At 43.1% G+C, this 13,481-nt stretch overlaps 2 protein-coding genes across 2 annotated transcripts; one reads left to right on the top strand and one right to left on the bottom strand.

Moving 5' to 3' along the window:
• Positions 1-1,096: 1,096 nt before the first annotated feature.
• LOC141785427 (protein phosphatase 1 regulatory subunit 27-like) lies at positions 1,097-2,683 on the top strand. Its single transcript, XM_074663756.1, has 3 exons — positions 1,097-1,633; positions 1,745-1,895; positions 2,272-2,683. Exons 1-3 carry the CDS (start codon positions 1,405-1,407, stop codon positions 2,396-2,398), a joined length of 507 nt encoding a protein of 168 aa, XP_074519857.1. The 5' UTR covers positions 1,097-1,404; the 3' UTR covers positions 2,399-2,683.
• A 6,792-nt stretch (positions 2,684-9,475) lies between these two features.
• On the bottom strand, positions 9,476-10,759 carry LOC141785493 (protein phosphatase 1 regulatory subunit 27-like). Its single transcript, XM_074663836.1, has 3 exons — positions 10,240-10,759; positions 9,978-10,128; positions 9,476-9,602 (listed from the first exon to the last, which is right to left on the bottom strand). The coding sequence occupies exons 1-3, from the start codon at positions 10,466-10,468 to the stop codon at positions 9,476-9,478; spliced, it is 507 nt and encodes a 168-aa protein (XP_074519937.1). The 5' UTR covers positions 10,469-10,759.
• Positions 10,760-13,481: the final 2,722 nt, after the last annotated feature.

The raw sequence follows: 13,481 nt of genomic DNA, 5'->3' as shown, positions 1-13,481 counted from the left end.
ATTAACCATTAGGCACGCTGCAAAATCAATAGGTACAAGACCCCGTGCCATGGAGCACAGACCACCACTCAGTGCTGTGGGGCTCAGACAACCTGTGTCCCTTGAAGAACAATATTACATGTATTGGATTCATTAGACAAATTTAATGATATCAAATCTTTCAGTCTTGAGTAAGGTCAAGTTATTATATTTTACAGTGATATGCAACATTTTTTAACATTACTTAATATTTTTATTTGTAACAAATAAGCATCAGGCATATTTGATTTAAAACATTCAGCAGAATGATTTTCTATAATTGCCATAACTACTTAAGATGTTGATTTGAATTAACAAGCATTTTTCAAGTACACTCAACTTATCCATGTTCACGGTGCAGAGGATCAATATTCATCCTCAACTATATGTTCAAAAACAGGTTGAAAAGTAACTGTTTTTATTTTCATCAAAATTAAAGATTCAGTGTGAAACCTTTTTTTTTTTTTTTTAGAAATCACATCTTAAATCTCAACTATATCGATCGAAATATAAAAAGAAGTAAAACACACTGCTCCTGTTATCTTTTTTTAAGAATGGCTCCAGGTAACTCTGTAGGTGACGTGTTATTTGATTAGAAGTTGTAAAACTGAACTATAGCTCAATTCTGAGAAGCCCTTTATCATAACTTTTTCACAAATTTTCAAGTTTTATGTTAATGTTTTATCACCAATCCTCTACTATTACTTATATGGAAATGATCATCACCCATCACGTGTCTCACATCAGAGATTAAGATAGCTGATGACTGTGAAGCTGTCTCCTTTTTGACTGTTTATGTCAGTACAGCTGATGGTCAACAGCCCACAGGACACCTCACCCCTCCATGCCCCCACACACACACCCCGGTCTGTAAACCACCTTCAGTCCTGCTTGGTGTTTACAAGAAGCTACTCTTCTCTCCCACGTCCCTCCTCTTTGGTGTTCAGCCAATTTCTATATTTGTGCAGCATCTGGACGTGTTAAATGTGAAAACAGAGGCCACGGTTTCTGGCTGTTATGTCTTGGAGACGTGAGCTGTATGAGAGGTGTGTGACAGGAGCTCACCCCCGGGATACTCATCTTCCAAATGTTGGCCCACTGATCTGTGAGGTGTCACTTCCTAAAATAGCCTGACAGGGAGTATAAAGAGCTCTGCAGGGAGCACTGGCCTTCAGACCAACAGCTCCAGCGCTGATATCTACACAGGAGAGACACAGCACGGCCAACTAGACTCACTGACAGACTCTGCCTGATCTCCAGAAGAAGAAGGAAGGACTTTTGACAACTGATTTTACTGATTCAAAGACATCGGACTTATTTTGTTCCTGCTCTTGACTTTTTTTTTTTTTTTGAGCTAGAATCAGAGAAAATCCAGCTCAAAGCAGGATGAAGTACTACCAGAGCCCTGTGACCCCCCACATCGGACTGAACTCTGGCGAACAGGACTGTGGACATCCACTAACCTGCAAGAGTGCAGCTATTCTGAAGCCAGTGCGCAACGTTCACTTCCCCCATGACATCGTGTTTCAGGACTATGTGCGACATGGAGAGCTGGAGTGGATTGGCCGTTTCGTCAGAGCCAGAAGGGTCTGCCTGGACACCATCTACCACTCTGGTGAGCACATGAACAGGACGACAACCTGTCCCCTGAGATTATACCACAGATATGAATCCTGATCTTTAACTGAGTAGGATAATTACTGTTCTCCATGTCTCCTCTGCACAGGCATGGCAGCCATCCACGAGGCAGTCCTGTCAGGAAACTTGGAGTGTGTGAAGCTGCTGGTGAAACTTGGAGCAGATATCCACCAGAGAGATGAGGAGGACTGGACTCCTCTGCACATGGCCTGCAGCGACGGCTTCCCAGAAATTGCACGGTAAGGATTGACTCTCTTTGGTCTAATGGAGAAGAATGGCATCTATTGAACACTGATAGTTATAACAATAAGAGGGTCAAGAAGCTACAAACCAATTACAGATTAAAGTTGTTTACTGTCCTAAACTTTCTATGATTTCAACTTTTCAAAATAAGGACAGCAAGTTAAACTAGTCAACATGACCAAACATTTTTGAGCACATACCAACAGACACATACGTAAGCAGCACAGGTTTCCTACGCCATAGAGCTAAGAGAAGCTGGAGGATCTGCTGCCTTCCTGACTCCTCTCTGACCCTCCTGACACTAAAGACGGGCAGACCCTCACACTGAGATCTGACCTCTCCAGTAAGCCGCTTGTTTTGTGTTTCTTCCAGCTACCTCCTCTCGCTGGGCGCTGACCCTGAGCTGGAGAACGAGTGTGGAGAGAAGCCAGCTGACCTCATTGAATCAAGCAACAAGGAGCTGCTGGAGATCTTCAGGGGGCTGGCTGTCAATGACTGAGGAGCTGTAGGAGCCAAGAACTCATCTGAATCCAGTCCACCAGGCTGCTCTGCAGCCAGAAGTGGATCCAGCATCCTGGTTCATGAGCTGCTCCAGCTCTGGAGGTCAAGGACAGTGGATGTGAGATGGAGGAGGGCTGCCTCCTGAACCAGGAATGGTGGGAGCAGCCTTTGGTCTCCAGTAGTACAGAGTTACAGTGACCTGTTAGAGATCCACAACTTTTTATACTGTAGTGAAATGAACGAGCCAAGTGTTATTTTTTCTGCAGCATGCTGCTGGGATTAGGAGAGCTTCTGAATGTTGTGAAACCTGACTCTGTTGTTGACGCTCTGCTCATTAGTGCCTGCTGTAAGCTACATGAAGCAAAGTCACATCCAAGTGCTGGCTGACTTAGAAGAGCTTTTGTTGTTGATTTTATGACTTCATTTTTTTTCTAATTCAACTTTCTGATGACTTTGAACTGTAAATAATTTTGTTTGACTTTTTTATACTTTTTGAAATAAACTTTATCTGAGAAACTCTTTGATTCTGTCTTTACTTTATGTCACACAAAGTGAAGAGGAAAAATGATCCAGGCAGCGTGAGGGGGAAGAAATCAAGTAATGCTGGTAATGAATGAATTGGTGATAAAACATCAAGATAAAACATTTGAAAATCTGTTTAAAAGTTAAAGGTCAGGGCTTCTCAGGTTTGATCCCATTGTAAAACTTCACAACTTTTTTTGTTAAATATTACTGCACCTACATACTTTCCTGGGGCCAGTCTCAGAAAAACATGAGAGGAGCATTTTTTCTTTTTTCTTTTTAAAAGATAAAGTTGAGATCTAAGCTTTTCTTTGGTTTAAAGTAACAGGTTACAAATTTAACCTTTTCTTCTGGGAAAAGTTATATAGAACAGTTACTTTTCAACCTGTTCTTGAACATATAGTTGACCGATAAAAGAAAAAAAATCTTGAAACTGAGGGTGAATATTGAGTCTCTGTCCTGATTTTCCTTGAAGTACAGTTTTTTTAAAACACAAAACATTTATTGAATGTTCAGGTTATCTGTGAAGCTGGAGCCATTCAAGCAGTTAATATCGACATACTAAGGTATCAAGTACTGAGTTACTAAGATCACAAGTTTGTCCAATCAGAGGTAGAGCTCACCTGACTGACAGGTGGGCGCCCTGCAGCTTGTTAGTGTAAAGGCTTGTTAGAGCTCCATATGTAACAATGACCTGAAATGTAGAAAAACCCAAAATGTAATAACGTACCCAAGATGTTACAAGATGCTGAGCCCAAAACATCTGGCTTTAACAAGCTCCAAAGCCCATCCCATTTCCAATATGGCCTCCACTGATGATTTGCTTCAAAACTCTGTATCAAAAATTGATGGGTGACATCATGGAGTCTGCGTCCATTTTTTAAACAGTCCATTGTTTCAGCAAACAGTTAACTAATGCATTGTATAACACCACTCAAGTTATTTAAGATAAATACGTTTATTAAAATCAGAATGATTAGAGTTCCCATATTATGCAAAAATCACTCTGAGTCTTCCAGTGAAATTTTTGGGTCTTTGGCTTTCCTCCCAGGCCACAAAATGTGATATTTAATGACAAAACCTGTATTTAGTAGTGCTTGTGAATGTAAAATCCTGACCTAAAACGAGCTGTTTGGATTATGGGGATTTGCAGACGTCAGCGATTCCTTTTTTTGACCAATCAGGAGCAAGTCTGACCTGATTGGTCCACCTGCTCAGATACCCCGAACCCCCTCTTTGCCCACTCCCCTCCCAGCTGCTGCTCCATTAGCCATCACTGCCATAACTGCTTTGTACTTGGCTTTAAACAGCCACATAGTTCCATGCACAAGCTTCCCATCTCATCAAGACTAAGTAGCTAGAGTTCATTTACCAAGGAAATGTGCCAGCTACACTCAGTAAAACTGTGCATGTGTGTGCTATTCACTTCACGACTGCTTTTCCAACTTTGGACAGTACAACAGAGGGCTAGCGAATAGACTGGTCCTGAATCCAGGCGCATTACCAACCATCCGCCAACAAACCTGGGACCCTGGAAATGTGAGAATTTTAAATGTTGTGTGCTGTGGAGCAGCTGTAAGAGCTTTTCCTCAGTGTCCCCCTGTCTCTGTGTTAGCTTCAGGATGCTAACTGTAGCTGCAGTTAGCCTGTTGTTTTAGCCTGTAATGTTACGGTAAACAAACTAGGCTGTTTTCTAAACATTGTGCACCCGGAGCTCGTGGCGCCACTTTCAGAGACACGGAAGAGCGGAGCGGTATCAGAGGTGGCTCATTTACATATGAAGGCCACGCCCACTAAATCAGAGTTCTGAACAGAGGGGCTATGAGAGCCTGGAAACAATGCTGCTGTGCTTGATTTATTGGCTTTTTGGACCAAAACATGTTACTACCATTTCATGAAGACATCAATGATCCATATCAAACTGCAGAAAAGGAGCAGAATATGGGACCTTTAACTCTGCCAGTTAGAAGCACAGGTAAAGATACCTGCTGAGCATGTCTGTTTGTCGCACCTCTGACGGTGCCTGCGGGACAGCTGCAAGGTCATCACCCGGGAGCCTCCCTTCATGGGTGTTTCGCTCCATTATTCCCCGAACATCTCGGGGAGGTGGAGCCACGGCAGGACGCAGCTGCCCCTAGGACCCTTGGTTTCCCCACGACTTGTCCTTCCTTCTTAACCAGAGCCAGATACTCCCTTGCTCTGCCTCATCTGCCAACTCCTTGACCGCCTTCTTGAGGTTTTGTCCTTGGGGTAGGAAGGGTGTTGTAGGTGGCCCTGATAAGGAAGCGTAGCCTTGCCTGGGGCATCCTCCACATGTCAGACCAACCGATGTCCTGTCAACTACTCCTTCCCTGGTAGTCCATCAACCCTGCTGTTGCTGGCTTAGAGCTTTGATCTTGTACTGCTCTTCCTCCACCCTGACAATCTCAGAAATCACAAACTCCTTCCTTCATGGATGGCCTTTCACCAGAGCTTAGGAGGTGTTCCCGATCCCAGGCCTGCTCTGCCTGACTGCGTCCTCCCCACAATCTCATAGTGTGTGCGAGGGCCTGGTCGACTGCTTCCTCAGTCTTCCAGCTGTGTTCTGACCGGACTGGGACCTTGTTATTCCTCATAGAGGGATCAGACAATTTTCTTAGCTCAAGCACAAGCCTTGCCTTCTCCTGTCTGTAGCCAAGGTTGATGGATTTCAGCTGGAGGGGGAGTGTGTTCCTCCCGAAAAGACCAGTGTTGGAATGACTCTTGGGTAGGCCCAGCCACTTGCAAATAAAGCCATTGACCTTGGCGTCCATCCTCAAAAGTGTGGCAGTAGTGATCTCAGACAGCTTGAGGGGCCACATCAGCCATTGGTAGAGAGTGAACTGGTAACTCTGCCCATCACAACTTTAGTCCGAACCATGTTTACAGAATGTCTACATGGACACTTACCCCATATAAGAACAGTAGGTGTTCTTTTTTCCTCTGCATTAAATGATATAGCTGATGAGAAAGGAAATGTGGAAACTAGAGAGAGGGTAAAGACTTAGAGCCTCTGCACATGGAGCTTGACCAGCTTTCAGGGTAGTTGACTAAATATCCGAATGGTTAGAATTTGTGTAACCGAGGGCCAGGTTAAATAATTATTTCATTTAACTAATGAAAAACAACGTCTTTAAACCATCCCAAAAGTAAAATTCCAAAGATAATTTGGAGGAACAGCAAATTGGCAGCAAGAAAATCAAAGACAGAGACAAAAACTGATGTTCAAATAATTCGCTTTATTTAAAAAAAAAAAAAAAAAGAAATATGAGGAATGGGCAATAAATAATTTTGAGCTGTAGAAAAATATTTGAATCTCTTTTTTTAAAAATAGAAAGAATGTAAAATGACAATGCTACCTAATTAAATCCAAACACAATCATTAAAGAGAATATTGCAGACTAAGGGTTAAGTTTCTTTCGATGTGATCGCTTGTGACTAGAAAAGGGGGTGCAGAGGACTTACCATTCCCACGTGCCCAAAAGCCCTGCATTCACTCAAACACGGCAACTAAGGAAAAAGAAAAATGTGCTCAGTGAGAAAATGAAAAAAAAGTGCCAACAACCACTCACACACAATTAATGGGGGTAGTGAAGTGCAGGTGGTGAAGCTTACACCCGCGGACAGCCTCAAGACGCTCAGACCACGAACCACTCGATCTGCAATTCTCAAACAAAAAGACAACAAGGTTAAAAGATGGTTAACAAAGAAAAAGAAAATAATCAAGACCAACTGATAACTTTAAAAAACCAAAGCGAGCAATAGAGCAAACCAAAACCTAACTACAACTAAAGCTTAGAAAGTAACACTCAAACTAAGAAAAACAAAGCCCAAACAAAGCAAAACCTAAACAAAGCAGCAGTGGCAGTCAGCCTTAAAAGACAGCAACAAGTATGAGTCAGCTCCAGCTACTCAGGACCAGGATCTTTAATAACAAAGACAAATGTAAGGTGATATTGCCACAACAAGAAGTCACTACATGCATCAAAGCATGCACTTACCCCACGTCTGTCACAAAGAACACTAGATGCCCAGAAAAACTGTTCACAAAGCCAGAGTGAGTCCCAACCAAGATCTGCAGCCTGCTGTATATTAGCACAGGGCTGCTTATATTGGGAAACACCTGTGCCTAATTAGGTAGAAGGGAGGCACCATCATAGGCTGCATGATAACAAAGCCTATGGAAGCCCAGAGGGGACCAAAAGGCTGCCGGTTACATTGGACAATTTTTTGAAGAGAAGCAAAAAGATTTGGTTTTGGAACCATAAAATCAAAAATATCTGTTAGAATGTCTACTTTTACACCAGTGATAAAGATATTTACTGTATAACACCCAAAGAAACACTTTAGTCCAGGATATTCACTTCTTCTTTGTGTCCATTCCTGTGTATGTTTGTGTTTTGTTTTTTGTAAATGTTACTTCCATTTTATAAACTCATTTTTTTTCTAAATATATTGAAACTTTGAGTTATGCATGCACTTGCATTGTTATGGGAACAGCTTGTTCCCATGTTATTGCCCAGGCTGGGCCAACTCTGCCCCAGCCTGATTTTTGGCTTTGGAGATAATCTTTGCTGAAGAAGTGAGAAAGTGCAGCAGCACAGTCTTTTTGTTTTGTGTGTGAACAATACTAAATATAAAAAAAAAAATAATGGTTAAAGTTAAAGTCCATTTAACTTAGTCCAGTTAGTTTTAAAGTTAAAACCCTCTGGATCCCAAACCTGTCAGCAGGATCAAAATACCACTTATTTTTAAATGACTGGTATTTACAAGACCAGTGTGCTTGCTAAATGTAGTTGCAAAAAATGACAAATCTTATGGGTTTCAGCAAACCCTGGACTGTGGACAACTTTTAGCATATAATACAGAGGCTGCCCTGAACGCAACTTCCAGAAGACAGTGAGAAACCAGGAACATACATATTAGACACCGACAGGACTATCTCTTTTTTTTCCCCAGAAACAGCAGAGCAGCCTTTCCTCTGTAAGTTTGCATTATGTTTCAGGATGTTTTGGTCCAACTGTAAACCTCTTGAAAAGATTGCAGAGCATAGATATGGCTGTAGGACTGTCTTCACTTTCTAGTTTGATGTTTTTTCACACTGCTGACACTGAAGCCACAGAGTTGTTAGTGCTAAGCCAACGGATTTTACAGTTTGTTTGTGTTTGCCTTTTGAGCCGTTTGTCCCAGTAGATTTACCGTAGGGTGCTGTAAAGCAGATATTATTGCTGTAACGTATCTGGTTATGCACATGTGATCTATAATAAAGCTTAAGTGTGGCTGCTGTTCTACGTCAATGTACCAAAACTTATTTCATCATTCTCTCATCAACTTTATGAGGCTAGGTGCACTTATAGTGCTCAGTTTTAATGACACGTTCACATTCGGCAGCAACTTTGGCTTTGTGACAGCTAACGTGGATGATTGGTTGAGAGGATCGGCTAGAATTCCCTATCACCAATACTTTAAAAAATCTGCCAAATCCGATACTAGGGATGCAGATCGGGATAAGGACATCCCTAGTTGTAATGTTTGTCTGTAAGCCTAAGGCCAATCTGAGTTGTAATGCTGTTACGGAGGTACTAAAAAATTGGTTTAGTCAGTAATTCCAGTTCAGTGATTGACAACAAACCAACAGGGACACCATTATTTATAGGGACACAATTATAGGACTGTTAATCAAGAAAAAATGTCACCTATCTTCATCAGTTATGAACATGAACTGAGTCTTAAGTGTGCTTACCTTCCTCTGTTTGTTTGTAGATCTTAAAAGAAAAACAGGAAGTCTGCAATAGAAGAGACACTTCTATCTGACCACCTTAAACAGTAAACCGTGTATGCTGTGGTAACCCTGATAAATCTCTGATTAGGCATGAATGCAGTGCAACCTATCATATCACTGTGAGTTTGACACCTTCAGAGAACAGTAGAGCTTGAGTTCCCCCACCCCCACGCTACCTGGATCATTTTTCCTCTTCACTTTGTGTGACATAAAGTAAAGACAGAATCAAAGAATTTCTCAGATAAAGTTTATTTCAAAAAAGTATAAAAAAGTCAAACCAAATTATTTACAGTTTAAAGTCATCAGAAAGTTGAATTAGAAAAAAAATGAAGTCATAAAATCAACAACAAAAGCTCTTCTAAGTCAGCCAGCACTTGGATGTGACTTTGCTTCATGTAGCTTACAGCAGGCACTAATGAGCAGAGCGTCAACAACAGAGTCAGGTTTCACAACATTCAGAAGCTCTCCTAATCCCAGCAGCATGCTGCAGAAAAAAATAACACATGGCTCGTTCATTTCACTACAGTATAAAAAGTTGTGGATCTCTAACAGGTTGCTGTAACTCTGTACTACTGGAGACCAGAGGCTGCTCCCACCATTCCTGGTTCAGGAGGCAGCCCTCCTCCATCTCACATCCACTGTCCTTGACCTCCAGAGCTGGAGCAGCTCATCAACCAGGATGCTGGACCCACTTCTGTCTGCAGAGCAGCCTGGTGGACTGGATTCAGATGAGTTCTTGGCTCCTACAGTTCCTCAGTCATTGACAGCCAGCGCCCTGAAGATCTCCAGCAGCTCCTTGTTGCTTGATTCAATGAGGTCAGCTGGCTTCTCTCCACACTCGTTCTCCAGCTCAGGGTCAGCGCCCAGCGAGAGGAGGTAGCTGGAAGAAACACAAAACAAGCGGCTTACTGGAGAGGTCAGATCTCAGTGTGAGGGTCTGCCCGTCTTTAGTGTCAGGAGGGTCAGAGAGGAGTCAGGAAGGCAGCAGATCCTCCAGCTTCTCTTAGCTCTATGGCGTAGGAAACCTGTGCTGCTTACGTATGTGTCTGTTGGTATGTGCTCAAAAATGTTTGGTCATGTTGACTAGTTTAACTGCTCTACTTTTTTGGAAAAATATAAATCATAGAAAGTTTAGGACAGTAAACGGCTTTACTCTGTATTTGGTTTGTAGCTTCTTGACCCTCTTATCGTTATAACTATCAGTGTTCAATAGATGCCATTCTTCTCCATTAGACCAAAGAGAGTCAATCCTTACCGTGCAATTTCTGGGAAGCCGTCGCTGCAGGCCATGTGCAGAGGAGTCCAGTCCTCCTCGTCTCTCTGGTGGATATCTGCTCCAAGTTTCACCAGCAGCTTCACACACTCCAAGTTTCCTGACAGGACTGCCTCGTGGATGGCTGCCATGCCTGTGCAGAGGAGACATGGAGAACAGTAATTATCTCACTCAGTTAAAGATCAGGATTCATATCTGTGGTATAATCTCAGGGGACAGGTTGTCGTCCTGTTCATGTGCTCACCAGAGTGGTAGATGGTGTCCAGGCAGACCCTTCTGGCTCTGACGAAACGGCCAATCCACTCCAGCTCTCCATGTCGCACATAGTCCTGAAACACGATGTCATGGGGGAAGTGAACGTTGCGCACTGGCTTCAGAATAGCTGCACTCTTGCAGGTTAGTGGATGTCCACAGTCCTGTTCGCCAGAGTCGAGTCCGATGTGGGGGGTCACGGGGCTCTGGTAGTACTTCATCCTGCTTTGAGCTGGATTTTCTCTGATTCTAGCTCAAAAAAAAAAAAAGGCAAGAGCAGGAACAAAATAAGTCCGATGTCTTTGAATCAGTAAAATCAGTTGTCAAAAGTCCTTCCTTCTTCTTCTGGAGATCAGGCAGAGTCTGTCAGTGAGTCTAGTTGGCCGTGCTGTGTCTCTCCTGTGTAGATATCAGCGCTGGAGCTATTGGTCTGAAGGCCAGTGCTCCCTGCAGAGCTCTTTATACTCCCTGTCAGGCTATTTTAGGAAGTGACACCTCACAGATCAGTGGGCCAACATTTGGAAGATGAGTATCCCGGGGGTGAGCTCCTGTCACACACCTCTCATACAGCTCACGTCTCCAAGACATAACAGCCAGAAATCGTGGCCTCTGTTTTCACATTTAACACGCCCAGATGCTGCACGCATATAGAAATTGGCTGAACACCAAAGAGGAGGGACGTGGGAGAGAGGAGTAGCTTCTTGTAAACACCAAGCAGGACTGAAGGTGGTTTACAGACCGGGGTGTGTGTGTGGGGGCATGGAGGGGTGAGGTGTCCTGTGGGCTGTTGACCATCAGCTGTACTGACATAAACAGTCAAAAAGGAGACACCTTCACAGTCATCAGCTATCTTAATCTCTGATGTGAGATGTGACAGCTGATGATCATTTCCATATAAGTAATAGTAGAGGATTGGTGCTATAACGTAAACATAAAACTTGAAAATCTGTGGAAAATGTGTGCTAGTAAGGGCATATCTCCGCTTGAGGCTAGCTTCAGAAGTATCAGAAACCACTCACACACCAAGACAGAACAAAAGAAACCATTTTCAAAGCAGAAATAAACATGTTTACAGCCTTGTACAAAAGATGTCTCCTGTCCAAACAGTTAATTTATATTATGGCATGCACTGTACAGGGCGGTAACTTTTTCATCTAACACAGCAGTTTGGAAGATATCCAGATCGCAAGTTTGCCCAATCAGAGGCACAGCTCATCTGACAAACAGGTGGGCGCCCTGCAGCTGTTAGTGTGGAGGCTCAAAGTCCGCCTCATTTTCAATATGGCTTCCTCCGACAATTTGCTAAAAACTTTGTTTCAGAAACAAACGGCTGACATCACAAAGACTATATCCATTTATTACACAGTCTATTTGCGTCAGCAAACAATGAACAAATGTGCTGTATAAAACCCTTTAATTTCTATATCAAGTTAATTAAGATCATCAAGGACAGGAGGATTCATTTTCTTGACATCATAATGCCCCAAAAATAAGCCACTTTACCACTTTACAGAACGCCTACATGGACACTTCCTTTACATTACAATAGTTGGTGTTATTTTTCTGTATTTCTGGATCTTTTCCTGCTGTATTTGATTGGATCGATGGAGAAAAAAAGATGAGGGGACTAAAGATCTACTAGCAGCCTCTGCACATGGAGCACAGAAACTTCATGATATGAATCAGGGGAGTAAGAATTTGGACTATTGAGGTCCACATCAAAGACTATTTTAGTAAATTTGGGTTTTTAGAAGTTAGTTATTTTACACCAGTGATACAGCTTAGGACCCCAAAAATACTTGTGTCTGGGATATTCACGTCTTTCTGTTCATCCCTGTGAGGTTTACAATAATGACAATGACGAAAACAACAACAATAACAATAATAATAGCTTATTATTATTACAATTAATAAGCTTATCTGTTTTAAATATATTCAGATTCAGAGTTTTGCATACTGTTGCATTGTTATGGACACAGCTTTGTTTACCAACAGGCAGACATAATGAGCCATATCACTGTTTTAAATCCTCTGATCACCTCTGTTATTAATCACTCTCTCCAAGCTGGTCACGTCCCCTCTGTCTTAAAAACAGCCATTATCAGACCACTCCTCAAAAAACCCACCCTCGACCCGGAAGTCCTGTCAAACTACAGGCCCATCTCAAATCTTCCTTTCATATCCAAAGTCCTTGAGAAAGCAGTTGCCACACACCTTCAGAACCACCTACAACCCAACAACCTCTTTGAAAAATTCCAGTCCGGTTTCCGCTCCGCCCACAGCACAGAAACTGCGCTTGTAAGAGTCACAAACGATCTCCTGTTGTCATCAGATGCTGGTTCTCCATCCCTCCTCATCCTCCTGGACCTCTCCGCAGAATTTGACACAGTTGATCACAACATTCTACTAAACCGGCTCCACTTCACCATTGGTCTCTCTGGCACTGCCCTCAGTTGGTTCCAATCATACCTCACAAACCGGACAGAATACATCTCCATGGGCCACTCCACCTCAAACCTCCACACAGTCACCTGCGGTGTTCCCCAAGGGTCTGTCCTAGGCCCAATCCTCTTTATCCTCTACCTGATTCCCCTTGGCCAGGTTATCAGTCGTCATGGCCTCTCTTTCCACTGTTATGCCGATGACACACAATTGTATGTCAATGCCAAAGCTGCAATCCCTCCTTCATCATCATCCCCATCACAACTCACCATCTGCCTGGAGGAGATAAAGGCATGGATGGAGCACAACTTCCTCCAACTCAACAGCTCCAAAACTGAAGCCATCCTGGTTGGCACTCCTCACCAAACTAAATCATCACCCATAATCAGCATCACTTTCTCTGGCACAAACATCCCCCTCTCATCTACAGTCACAAATCTTGGTGTGACCCCCAGCTCACCTTCCAATCCCATATTAACCATCTCTGCAAGACCTCCTGCTACCATCTCCGAAACATCTCCAAACTCCGCCCCACTCTCTCCCTTCCAGATGCTGAAAAGCTGGTCCATGCCTTTATCTCCTCCAGACTGGACTACTGCAATGCACTTCTCATCGGGATCCCTAGCAAGAGCCTGCAAAGGCTACAATACATCCAAAACTCTGCAGCTAGGATCCTGATGAGAGTGCACAAACACGACCATATCACCCCCATCCTCCGTTCACTACACTGGCTTCCAGTCCCCAGCAGAATCGAATTCAAGGTTTCCGTCCTCACTCACCAATGCATCCATG

Source organism: Halichoeres trimaculatus, unplaced genomic scaffold (assembly GCF_033239565.1).
Source record: "Halichoeres trimaculatus isolate MK-OKI-2021-1 unplaced genomic scaffold, fHalTri1.1 fHalTri1_scaffold_2, whole genome shotgun sequence".
Classification (NCBI taxonomy): domain Eukaryota; kingdom Metazoa; phylum Chordata; class Actinopteri; order Labriformes; family Labridae; genus Halichoeres; species Halichoeres trimaculatus.
This window is presented reverse-complemented; position numbering and strand designations above follow the sequence as displayed.